This window comes from Hoplias malabaricus, chromosome 3, assembly GCF_029633855.1.
Source record: "Hoplias malabaricus isolate fHopMal1 chromosome 3, fHopMal1.hap1, whole genome shotgun sequence".
NCBI classification, from domain to species: domain Eukaryota; kingdom Metazoa; phylum Chordata; class Actinopteri; order Characiformes; family Erythrinidae; genus Hoplias; species Hoplias malabaricus.
In genome coordinates, this window is record NC_089802.1 from 80,997,164 (window position 1) to 81,008,968 (window position 11,805).

Genomic DNA, 11,805 nt, shown 5'->3' on the forward strand with positions numbered 1-11,805 from the left:
GTGAGGGGAGGGATCAGACAGGAATGTGACCAGCAGTTTTAGTGACCATTCTGCAGAACTGACGGAGCCAGACTTTACCAGTGAACACCCCCGCTTTACCCCCAAGACCTTACCCCGGCCCAACCTGAACCCGGAACCGGAGCTGAGTGCTGGGACAGAGTGGGAACTCTGGAACTCCGTTTTGGTTTCCAAGACACATCAGAAATAGCCACTGAGTGAAAAGTGATCTCAGAGAGGAACACACTGTTCCCACCAGAGCATTGGAAACACCTTCGTTACAAACTGCAGGAAACACATTCACACACTCCCCATCTGTGTCTGCAGGATCAGTGTGTCCTGCTGTTGATAACTCTATTTAATAAACACCTGAGACATGCTGAAGATTACTGTGTTTCTCAGAGCTTCTGCTAAAGAGAGAGAACAGAGAGAGAGAGAGAGAAAACCACTATTGAACCACACCCCCAAACCCCTACCCTGCTGAACCCCGCCCCCACAGAGGCACAGAGACACACAAAGAGACACAGACACACAGAAACACACAAAGACAGACAAACAGACGCACAGTCAGACAGAGACAGAGACCCACAGACAGACAAAGACACAGGAAAAAATCAGACTGTGGTTTATTCAGTGATTCTCTGAGTTTTGTCTCCAGTAAAAATACATTTAAAAATCACAACGAGAAATTAAAAATCAAGTAAAAATTCACAGAAAAATACATTCTGCGTTTCACAGCGGATCTTCTTCAGAAATCACTCCATCATCGTCGCTCTCTCCATAAAACCTCAAAAGAGTGATTACAACCCGCTGAAACGCAGAAGTGTGAAAGTGTAAAAGCAGAGTGCGGCGGGCACTGGTCCTGAAGCTCCCTGAGGGGGTGCTGTAAAGCACCACAAAATACGTAGCGTCCCCGCCCCCTATACGACCTCTGGACCAATCAGCTGTGCTGTATCAGCAAGGGGCAGTGTGGGGGCAGGGCTCTGAACTGTGGGGGCAGGGCTCTGTGATATGGGGGCGGAATCTCGTTTGAGGTTGAGGATGTGCTGCTGCAAGTGAATGAGCCAATCTTCCTGAACAGAGAGAGGACCTTTAAATACCTCCTCACAGAACCTAGAGAGAGAGAGAGAGAGAGAGAGAGTGTATGGGTAGTGCATGTGTTTATAGTGTGTGTGTGTGTATAAAACTCACCTGCATTTCAGTGAATAAACTTTTCCAACCAGTTTGACCAGGCTATTCTCTGGTGGGCGGGGCATTAGAGAGGGGGCATTTCCCACACGAGGCTTAAGAGAGCCCGCCCCCAACCTGCTCTCACCGTGGGGGAGGAGCTTCGGAGGACGCCTCTCATAACCTGCAAAACACACACAGAAAAACTTTTTGGACCTCTGTTGGAGATGTGTGTGTGTGTACCTCTGTTGGAGCTGTGTGTGAGAGTGTGTGTGTACCTCTGTTGGAGCTGTGTGTGTGTGTGAACCTCTGTTGGAGCTGTGTGTGTGTGTGTGTGAACCTCTGTTGGAGCTGTGTGTGTGTGTGTGTGAACCTCTGTTGGAGCTGTGTGTGTGTGTACCTCTGTTGGAGCTGTGTGTGTGTGTGAGTGTGTGTGTACCTCTGTTGGAGCTGTGTGTGTGTGTGAGTGTGTGTGTACCTCTGTTGGAGCTGTGTGTGTGTACCTCTGTTGGAGCTGTGTGTGTGTGTGTGTGTGTGTGAACCTCTGTTGGAGCTGTGTGTGTGTGTGTGTGTGTGTACCTCTGTTGGAGCTGTGTGTGTGTACCTCTGTTGGAGCTGTGTGTGTGTGAGTGTGTGTGTACCTCTGTTGGAGCTGTGTGTGTGTGAGTGTGTGTGTACCTCTGTTGGAGCTGTGTGTGTGTGAGTGTGTGTGTACGTGAGTGTGTGTGTACCTCTGTTGGAGCTGTGTGTGTGTGAGTGTGTGTGTACCTCTGTTGGAGCTGTGAGTGTGTGTGTACCTCTGTTGGAGCTGTGTGTGTGTACCTCTGTTGGAGCTGTGTGTGTGTGAGTGTGTGTGTATATATACCTCTGTTGGAGCTGTGTGTGTGTATACCTCTGTTGGAGCTGTGTGTGTGTACCTCTGTTGGAGCTGTGTGTCTGTGAGTGTGTGTGTACCTCTGTTGGAGCTGTGTGTGTGTGAGTGTGTGTGTATATATACCTCTGTTGGAGCTGTGTGTGTGTATACCTCTGTTGGAGCTGTGTGTGTGTGTGAGTGTGTGTGTACCTCTGTTGGAGCTGTGTGTGAGTGTGTGTATATATACCTCTGTTGGAGCTGTGTGTGTGTGTATACCTCTGTTGGAGCTGTGTGTGTGTGTATACCTCTGTTGGAGCTGTGTGTGTGTGTATACCTCTGTTGGAGCTGTGTGTGTGTGTATACCTCTGTTGGAGCTGTGTGTGTGTGTATACCTCTGTTGGAGCTGTGTGTGTGTGTATACCTCTGTTGGAGCTGTGTGTGTGTGTATACCTCTGTTGGAGCTGTGTGTGTGTGTATACCTCTGTTGGAGCTGTGTGTGTGTGTGTATACCTCTGTTGGAGCTGTGTGTGTGTGTGTATACCTCTGTTGGAGCTGTGTGTGTGTGTGTATACCTCTGTTGGAGCTGTGTGTGTGTGTGTATACCTCTGTTGGAGCTGTGTGTGTGTGTGTATACCTCTGTTGGAGCTGTGTGTGTGTGTGTATACCTCTGTTGGAGCTGTGTGTGTGTGTGTATACCTCTGTTGGAGCTGTGTGTGTGTGTGTATACCTCTGTTGGAGCTGTGTGTGTGTGTGTATACCTCTGTTGGAGCTGTGTGTGTGTGTGTATACCTCTGTTGGAGCTGTGTGTGTGTGTGTATACCTCTGTTGGAGCTGTGTGTGTGTGTGTATACCTCTGTTGGAGCTGTGTGTGTGTGTGTGTGTGTGTGTGTGTGTGTATATATACCTCTGTTGGAGCTGTGTGTGTGGGTGTGTTGTGGAGCTGGGGGTCTCCGGGGGGCTGAGAGGGTGGATGGTGGTCCTCTGGTGTCTCTGTGTGGTCCGGGGCGAGCGAGCTCAGTGTCAGAGAAAGAGGGGTGAGGGGACAAGGTGCTCCTCTGTGAGAAAGAACAAGATGGTTACATCTCAGATCTGGGTACACACTTCTAGACCTAGAACCCACACTATACCCTCTCAGATATCTAGAACCCACACTACTGCCTCTCAGACATCTACAGCTTGTTTACTTGGGGGTGGGTTCTTGCCTTCTTGTTGACCTGGGGCAGGTCTCCCTTCATGTATCTTCTGTGGAGATCTGCCACTTTCTGCGGTTCTTTCCTCATCCACTCTGCAAGGGTCTCGATCGGAGAACCGTTCTCCCGCCAGTCCACACCCAGCTGACGGAGGTGAGCACGGGCATGGCTCGCTAACGCTTTTCTGTTCTCAAAATCAAACCCACAGAGGTCGCATGTTGGCTCACAGCCTGCAGGGACACACACACACACACACTGAAAGTAAAGTACACAGAACAACATTCTCAGACATGGCTCAGTTCTGTGACGGAACCCATTCCCTGCGAGTGTGTGCTGCAGTGTGGACTGAGTCGGACCTGCTGCGGTCTCGGGGGCATCGGCTTTCTCCCGGAGGAGCTCCACAGGTGATGACGTTCCTGACTGAGACGAGGAGGTGGAGGAGGCTCTCCTGCCCCCTGCAGGCTGTGGCTTGTTGTCGCTGCTCAGTGGCGCCCTCTCTCGCTGTAGTAGCTGCTGCAGGGCATCGATGGGCGAGGCGTTGGGACACCAGCGGACACTCATCTGTCTCAGGTGAGCTCGGGCATGACACGACAGGGCCTTACGACTCTCAAACATCTCCCCGCAGTAATCACACTCCACCTTCAGCTCTGATAAAACACACACACAGAGTAATCACACTCCACCTTCAGCTCCGATGATAAACAACACACAAACTTAACACAATGCTGCCTGCCTGTGCCACTGCTGCCGTTGCTGGTCTCCTGAGAGCTGCCTGAAGGTGGCGCTGTGTTTTTGGGCATGGCTTTGGAAGCCTCGGGGGTGGAGATATTTGTCTCCACCAGCTCGTCCTTGGGTTTGGCGAAGACGAGTCGGGAGCCTTTCCTCGCTTTGGGCACTCGTGGAGGGGTGGGGCACGCTGCACTGGGGGCGGAGCCAGGACTAAGAGGAAGCAGTGCTTCAGGGGGAGGTGAATAGGTAAGGGGTTGTGTGAGTGGAGTATGGGACTTTGTGGGTGTGGTAAGAGGAGTTATGGGTGGGGTATGGGACTGTAGGGGGGGAGCATGTGACTTTGTGGGTGTGGCACTATTCTCTGTGTTCAGGGGGTGTGGCTGTTTGGGGGAGGTATGATTCTTTGTGGGCAGAGCATGAGGGTTGGGTAAAGTGGTCACTCCTCTGCGGGACATCAGGTCTCGGAGTGTTGCCATGGGCGACCCATGAACCGTCCAATCAGTGACTCCGAGCAGACGTAGGTGTGAGCGGGCGTGGCTCGCCAAGCTCTGGCTCGTCTTAAACTTCTCGTTACAGAACTCGCAGCGGGCGTCTCTCAGTGCGTCCCTCGGGACGTCCCCTGCAACACAGACAAACCCCAAAATGTAATGTATTTGTTTACCACTTTACATCACAAGCATCACACACTCTCCATCCGTGTGTAAGTGGGGTGTGAGATTGAGTGAGCGAGTCACATTGTGTGTGTGTGTGCGTGAGAGACTCACCCCTGGGCTCCACCTCCTCTGCTCCCGGAGAGGTCTTGTGTTTTTTTGGTGGTGGCGGCGTGTGTGGACCCTCTGGTTCGGGGGAGAGGGGTGCGGGGCGTTTGGGGGCAAGATTTGGGGTGGCATGTGCGCGCTCTGATGTGTCAGGGTGTTTGGGAGGCGTAGGGGATGAGAGAACCCCGTTCCCCTGTTCCTCTCGGAGCAGGAGCTCATGCAGCAGGTCGATGGGGGCCCCCTTGGCGTCCGCGGGGACCCCGAACTGTCTCAGGTGGGCTCGGGCGTGACTCGACAGCCCCTTTCTCGTCTCGTACCAGGCTCCACACAGCTCACACACATGGACATCCGGCCGCAAGGTGGGGTCCGACATCGCCGCTGAAAAACACACAGAGTTATATTCACACATACACACACACACACACCACAGCCTGGTTTAGTTTGGGTGTGTCTGAGTGTTTACTCACTGAGGTTCAGCGGAGCGTCCGTTTCCTGAGGAGCCCACAGAGGTTTGGAGGAGAGAACCGGAGACACAGGGGGAGGAACCGGAACTGGACACCTCTTAGGTTCTGTACTGAGTTTCTTGTGCTTAGGCGGTGAGGGGGTGTGGCCAGTGGAAGTGGGTGGAGCTGAAGTGGCGGCTGAGGACTTGCTGTACTTCTTAACCAGAGTGGATATTTTAATCTTCAGCTTGGTGGTGGAGTCCTTTTTGGGGCTGGAGATTTTAGAGAGGGGGGTTTTAGAGGTGGGGGCTTTAGAGGGGGTGGGTTTAGGGGGCGGGGACTGAGGGGGCGTGGCTTGGGTGCTGGTGGTTTTAGGAGGCGTCAACTGAGGGGGTGTGGTCTGGGGGAGTGGTGTTTGGGAATGTTTTGGTGTGAGGGGTGGGCTGATTTTTGGGGGGGAGGGCTGGAGTGATTTGGAGGGTGGAGACTGAGGAATTTTGGGGGTCTTGTGTTTTTGGGGGGTCTTGGTAGTCTCGGTTCTATTCTGCCCCGAGGGAAAGGGCAGTTTCCCGTCTCTCTCTAGGATGATCTGGTACAGGAGGCTGATGGGAGCGCCGCTGCTGTCGGACACGCCCACGCCCAGCTGCCGCAGGTGAGAACGACAGTGGCTGGAGAGTCCCCGCTTCGTCTCAAAATAAGCACCACACACCTCACACACATGCAACCCCGCTGTTGAAGAGAGAGAGAGACACACACACACACACGGAACACAGCATGAGAAATGATGTACGGAAGGACCAGGTGTGTATGAATAACAGTGTGTCCAGGGTCTGACACAGATTTGTTTTTTTTCAGGACTGTGTGAACATATTTTCCAAATCAGATCAGAGACCATTTTCTATGTTCCCCTAGATCTGATATGTATCCGATTTGAGTCAGGGGCAGCTCAGCAAAACAACCAGAGAAACTGTGTCACAAACAGTGCCACACTCCCTACATAGTGCACATCAGAGATGATAAAACAAACACTACACACCAACAGGGCCCTAGTTCAGCAGCAAGATGCGATGTTTATATCAGAATATAAATGGCTTTATAATTCAGCATACAGTGCACTACCTGAGGGCAGAAACCCTTGCTTTATGACCTACACTGTGCACTCAGTGTGTGATCGATCAGTGCAGCAGTACAAGTCAGTTGGATTGTGTCTCCTGTGACCTGTCTTTTAGAGCAAAATGCAATACACAAGCTACACATGCACCTGTTTTTTTCAGGTTTAACAAAATGAGTCGTCTAAACGCATCAGTGTGAGGACTCTGCCTGTTCAGAGAGACACCTGTTCACATTAAACACAGATACAGGACTCCTACAGTTATGAATGTGAACTGTCAAACAGCCAAACCCAGGCTGAGAAAACTCCGAACTGAATAATGAGACATGTAACGTGAACGTAGCCTGAGTTACTGAGTTTAAACTCTGGGTCTCGGAGGACTGCCTGAGGTCTGGCTAGAGTTGTGTATAATTTTGTAGAGTACCACCCACATCATACCTACTCTGTGGGGGTTCTGACCACTGAAGAACAGGGGGAAGGGAGCTAACACGTGTATGCAGAGCAACATGTGGGAATGTCAGGGCGTGTATAGTGGACTGAAGAGTAATATCGGACTCACACTCACTCTCCTCGGGCTGTGCAGGCGAGGGAGAGTCGGACTGGACCAGACTCGGGTTAACACTCACGGTGTTTTTTTGGGCCGTTTCCGGAACTATGTCCATTTTCCTACAAAACAAAACAACTTATTCAGGGCCCAATGTTCAAGTACACGAGGGCAGTATCTTTCTAAATGTCCACCGACCCACGGAAGATGTCTTTCTAAATTTCTAACTTTCTAAAATGTATGTGTTGACCGTGGTGTGTGTGTTGAGCGTGGTGTGTGTGTTGAGCGTGTGTTGAGCGTGGTGTGTGTGTTGAGCGTGTGTTGAGCGTGGTGTGTGTGTTGAGCGTGTGTTGACCGTGGTGTGTGTGTTGAGCGTGTGTTGACCGTGGTGTGTGTGTGTGTGTTGACCGTGGTGTGTGTGTGTGTGTTGACCGTGGTGTGTGTGTGTGTGTGTTGACCGTGGTGTGTGTGTGTGTGTGTGTTGACCGTGGTGTGTGTGTGTGTGTGTTGACCGTGGTGTGTGTGTGTGTGTGTGTTGACCGTGGTGTGTTTGTGTGTGTTGACCGTGGTGTGTGTGTGTGTGTGTTGAGCGTGGTGTGTGTGTTGAGCGTGGTTTGTGTGTGTGTTGACCGTGGTGTGTTTGTGTGTGTTGACCGTGGTGTGTGTGTGTGTGTTGAGCGTGGTGTGTGTGTGTGTTGACCGTGGTGTGTGTGTGTGTGTTGAGCGTGTGTTGACCGTGGTGTATGTGTTGAGCATGGTCTGTGTGTGTGTGTGTGTGTGTGTTGAGCGTGGTCTGTGTGTGTGTGTGTGTGTGTGTTGACCGTGGTGTGTGTTGACCGTGGTGTGTGTGTGTGTGTGTGTTGACCGTGGTGTGTGTGTGTGTGTGTGTGTTGACCGTGGTGTGTGTGTGTGTTGACCGTGGTGTGTGTGTGGGACAGTTTAACACATCGCTGGGGGGCGGAGGTAGAAATAATAAACAAGGTCCAGCAGAATTAAATATTTAGAAATGCTACAATGTAAACGTAATTATTATTGTGCTTCATCAGCCTAAACGTTTGTGTTACATTATTTGGACTAAATACATGAACAAAACCTGTATTTGATCTACTTCCACACAAAGTGGAGAACTTTCCGTTCCACCTTAAACAGAGGAGTAGTTACATTCTATCAATGCACTGTTTAAGGTGGAATGGGACCCCTGCGGGAGTAGCTTTAAAGTAACAAGCTCAATGCAGTTATGATCATAGATATAAATTAGAAGACAATAGACCTACCGTTTAATGTGTTTAATGAAAAATAAAAGCTCTTATAGTTAAATACACCGCCTCGTGAATCCCGTGCCTATGAAGCCGCAGCTCCGTTTCTCCGCGGGTCTCTGAGCTCCTCCAGGCCGCGGCGCGGGGCTCCGAGCACCAGCAGGGCTGCTGTAAAACGACAGAGTTTGTAACTGTAGTTTAAGGCTGTAGTCTACCTGTATTTAACTGTATTTCACCTGTGAAGAGGGGTCCGCGCGGTCTGTGTGCAGTGGCAGCCTCGGCACAGTCGATTCGCGCCGAAATCAGACAGGAGCAATCGATCAACTGATACAGCGATCTAGAGGTAGTGCTAAGGCTAATGCTAATGCTAAAGATGACCCTGAGGTCACGCAGTCGAAGGGCGTCACTCTCACATTCATCACCTTCACTCCTGCATATGTGCGAGGTGTAGCCTCATTAAGTGTAAAATAATTCATCGTTACCACTTCACTAAGCTGAGGCGTGCACATATCAATAAAAATATTGATCCGACTTGGAATAGATGTCATCAAGCTACAGCAAATTACTTTTATTCTTTTTGGTCTTACCCCTGATTACACTATTTCTGGGCTAAGATTTTCCAATAATTATCTGATATGTTAGACATGTTGAGCCCAACATTTTTATTGCTTTATTCAGTGTGTTTCCCTTGCCACGTCCCCTGTTCCTCCCTCACGTTCTATGTGGATCCAGGAATTGTATAGTGTTGAGAAAATGGAGGGGATCAGATGCATTAAAGCTAACATGACACTGAGATTTTACAGAACCTGGATCCTTGTTAGATCTCCCTTAAATCCTCTATTAGCTTATAAATCCTCTTTCTCTCTCTCTCTCTCTCTCTCTCTCTCTCTCTCTCTCTCTCTCTCTCTCTCTCTCTCTCTCATATATATATATATATATGTGTGTGTGTGTGTGTGTGTGAAACACCAGAGATAATGGCTCTCATTCTTCATGCTACAAGCCCCAACCCTCACTTTCATTGTGTTAATTTTTTTTTACCTGTGTTCATCCACCAACACACACTGCATAACACTTTGAAATAAAGCCAACCTATTTATTAAAAAAGAGTATACGCTTTGGGTTATACTCACAGTTAATGTTAATTTTGAAAAAGGAAGGCATATGTTAGCGCCCGCCCTCTCCGTTCCTCAAAGGAGCACCAACTAACACGGCCAACCCCCCGTACAGGTCAGTCGAGGCTATTCTCATCTCTGGTACCACGCTGGTGGAATGAGCTTCTAAGCCCCATCAGAGCAACAGAAACCCTCTCCGCATTCAAGAAATCATTGAAGACCCAACTCTTCTGAGAGTATCTTTTGCACTGAAAGTCTTTCTTTAATGCACTTATTACTTCCTGCGTATTGCACTCAATGCACTCGTATTGCACTCAATGCAAAAATAAGGTATTTTGTATAAATCGTGCTGTAGTTCGAATGTTAGATCCTCTTTTTGTAAGTCGCTTTGGATAAAAGCGTCTGCCAAATGCATAAATGTAAATGCAAATGTAAATGTAAATTTGGCCCATGTCTCACCCACACAAAAAAGTTTTGGCCCAAAAATGTTTCTGGGTACTATACTATTTTTTAATTTTTTTTAATTTTTTTTTTGGGCATTTACGCTATTTGTTCAGATTCCTGTGTCAAAACTCTGAAAATCACAAATAAACATGAAGTTAACTCTGACCTAGCACTGTCATAAATAAACACAAATGACACAGAGATTTCAAACTCAATACAGTTCAGAACGTTTATTTATGATAGACAGTTTATTTATATTTGTTTATGACTAGGTACGGCATGGTGGCGCAGCAGGTAGTGTTGCAGTCACACAGCTTCAGGGACCTGGAGGTTGTGGGTTTGATTCCCGCTCCGGGTGACTGTCTGTGAGGAGTTGGTGTGTTCTCCCCGTGTCCGCGTGGGTTTCCTCCGGGTGCTCCAGTTTCCTCCCACAGTCCAAAAACACACGTTGGTAGGTGGATTGGTGACTCAAAAGTGTCCGTAGGTGTGAGTGAATGTGTGTCTGTGTTGCCCTGTGAAGGACCGGCGCCCCCTCCAGGGTGTATTCTTGCCTTGCGCCCAATGATTCAAGGTAGGCTCTGGACCCACCGCAACCCTGAACTGGATAAGCGGTTACAGATAATGAATGAATGAATGAATGTTTATGACTATATTTATCATACACAGAAAATACACGTGAAAAAGTGAATTTGCTTTAACTACATTAACCACAACTTTAAACAACAGTGGATTCTGTAATGAGCTGCAGCTATTACAGCTTTTTTTGTTTTGAAGATTTCAGAATATTCACATCATGTAAAAGTGGATGCAGTTCTGTTTGCTGTATTTGCGCTAGGTGGCGATGTACGGGGGTCTCGTGCCATCGTTGTGGGCCATGTTCATATGCTGAATGTCCTTCAGTAAAACAGCAAACTGTTCCTCCTGGAATTATGGATAAAGCACATCAGACACTGAGCACAGTGAGTGAAGAGCTGAGTTTGTGTGAAGCTGGGTGGATTGTACATGTGAACTCTGTGTTTTACAGGTGAATGATGTGTTTTTTACAGGTGAACACTATGTTTTACACGTGAACTCTATTTTACAGATGAATTCTATTTTACAGGTGAACAATGTGTGTTTTACAGGTGAACAATGTGTATATTACAGGTGAACTCTATTTTACAGGTGAACTGTGTGTTTTATACAGGTGAACTCTGTGTTTTACAGGTGAACTCAATTTTACAGGTGAACTCAGTGTGTTTTACAGGTGAAAGATGTGGGTTTTACAGGTGAATGATGTGGGTTTTAAAGGTAAACTGTGTTTTACACATGAACTCTGTTTTACAGGTGAACTCTGTGTGTTTTACAGGTGAACTCTGTGTTTTACAGGTGAACTCTGTGTGTTTTACAGGTGAATGATGTGGGTTTTACAGGCGAATGATGTGTATTTTACAGGTGAACTCTGTGTGTTTTACAGGTGAACGATATGTGATTTACAGGTGAATGATGTGTGTTTTACAGGTGAACTCTGTGTGTTTTACAGGTGAACGATATGTGATTTACAGGTGAATGATGTGTATTTTACAGGTGAACTCTGTGTGTTTTACAGGTGAACGATATGTGATTTACAGGTGAATGATATGTGATTTACAGGTGAATGATGTGGGTTTTACAGGCGAATGATGTGGGTTTTACAGGTAAACTGTGTTTTACACGTGAACTCTGTTTTACAGGTGAACTCTGTGTGTTTTACAGGTGAATGATGTGTATTTTACAGGTGAACTCTGTGTGTTTTACAGGTGAACGATATGTGATTTACAGGTGAATGATGTGTGTTTTACAGGTGAACAACATGTATTTTACAGGTGAACTCTGTGTTTTACAGGTAAACTATTTTACAGGTGAACTCTGTTTTACAGGTGAATGATGTGTTTTTTACAGGTGAACACTATGTTTTACACGTGAACTCTATTTTACAGATGAATTCTATTTTACAGGTGAACAATGTGTGTTTTACAGGTGAACAATGTGTATATTACAGGTGAACTCTATTTTACAGGTGAACTGTGTGTTTTATACAGGTGAACTCTGTGTTTTACAGGTGAACTCAATTTTACAGGTGAACTCAGTGTGTTTTACAGGTGAAAGATGTGGGTTTTACAGGTGAATGATGTGGGTTTTAAAGGTAAACTGTGTTTTACACATGAACTCTGTTTTACAGG

At 47.8% G+C, this 11,805-nt stretch overlaps 1 protein-coding gene and 1 long non-coding RNA gene across 2 annotated transcripts; both read right to left on the minus strand.

Moving 5' to 3' along the window:
- Positions 1-586: 586 nt before the first annotated feature.
- On the minus strand, positions 587-5,440 carry wiza (WIZ zinc finger a). Its single transcript, XM_066665343.1, has 8 exons — positions 5,162-5,440; positions 4,701-5,072; positions 3,941-4,555; positions 3,564-3,854; positions 3,220-3,437; positions 2,922-3,072; positions 1,189-1,348; positions 587-1,110 (listed from the first exon to the last, which is right to left on the minus strand). The coding sequence occupies exons 2-8, from the start codon at positions 5,065-5,067 to the stop codon at positions 918-920; spliced, it is 1,995 nt and encodes a 664-aa protein (XP_066521440.1). The 5' UTR covers positions 5,068-5,072; positions 5,162-5,440; the 3' UTR covers positions 587-917.
- Positions 5,441-5,545: 105 nt separating this feature from the next.
- On the minus strand, positions 5,546-8,449 carry LOC136692952 (uncharacterized). The gene is made up of 4 exons (XR_010802005.1): positions 8,285-8,449; positions 8,067-8,216; positions 6,808-6,914; positions 5,546-5,866 (listed from the first exon to the last, which is right to left on the minus strand). It is a non-coding gene; the product is annotated as an uncharacterized lncRNA (long non-coding RNA).
- Positions 8,450-11,805: the final 3,356 nt, after the last annotated feature.

Excerpts from the sequence above, each read along its gene's own strand:
- wiza (XM_066665343.1), bottom strand. The coding sequence starts at position 5,067 with ATGTCGGACCCCACCTTGCGGCCGGATGTCCATGTGTGTGAGCTGTGT. Across the intron at positions 4,556-4,700 it reads AGAGGAGGTGGAGCCCAGGG|GGGACGTCCCGAGGGACGCA; the intron begins GTGAGTCTCTCA and ends TCTGTGTTGCAG. Across the intron at positions 3,438-3,563 it reads TGCCCCCGAGACCGCAGCAG|GCTGTGAGCCAACATGCGAC; the intron begins GTCCGACTCAGT and ends GTGTCCCTGCAG.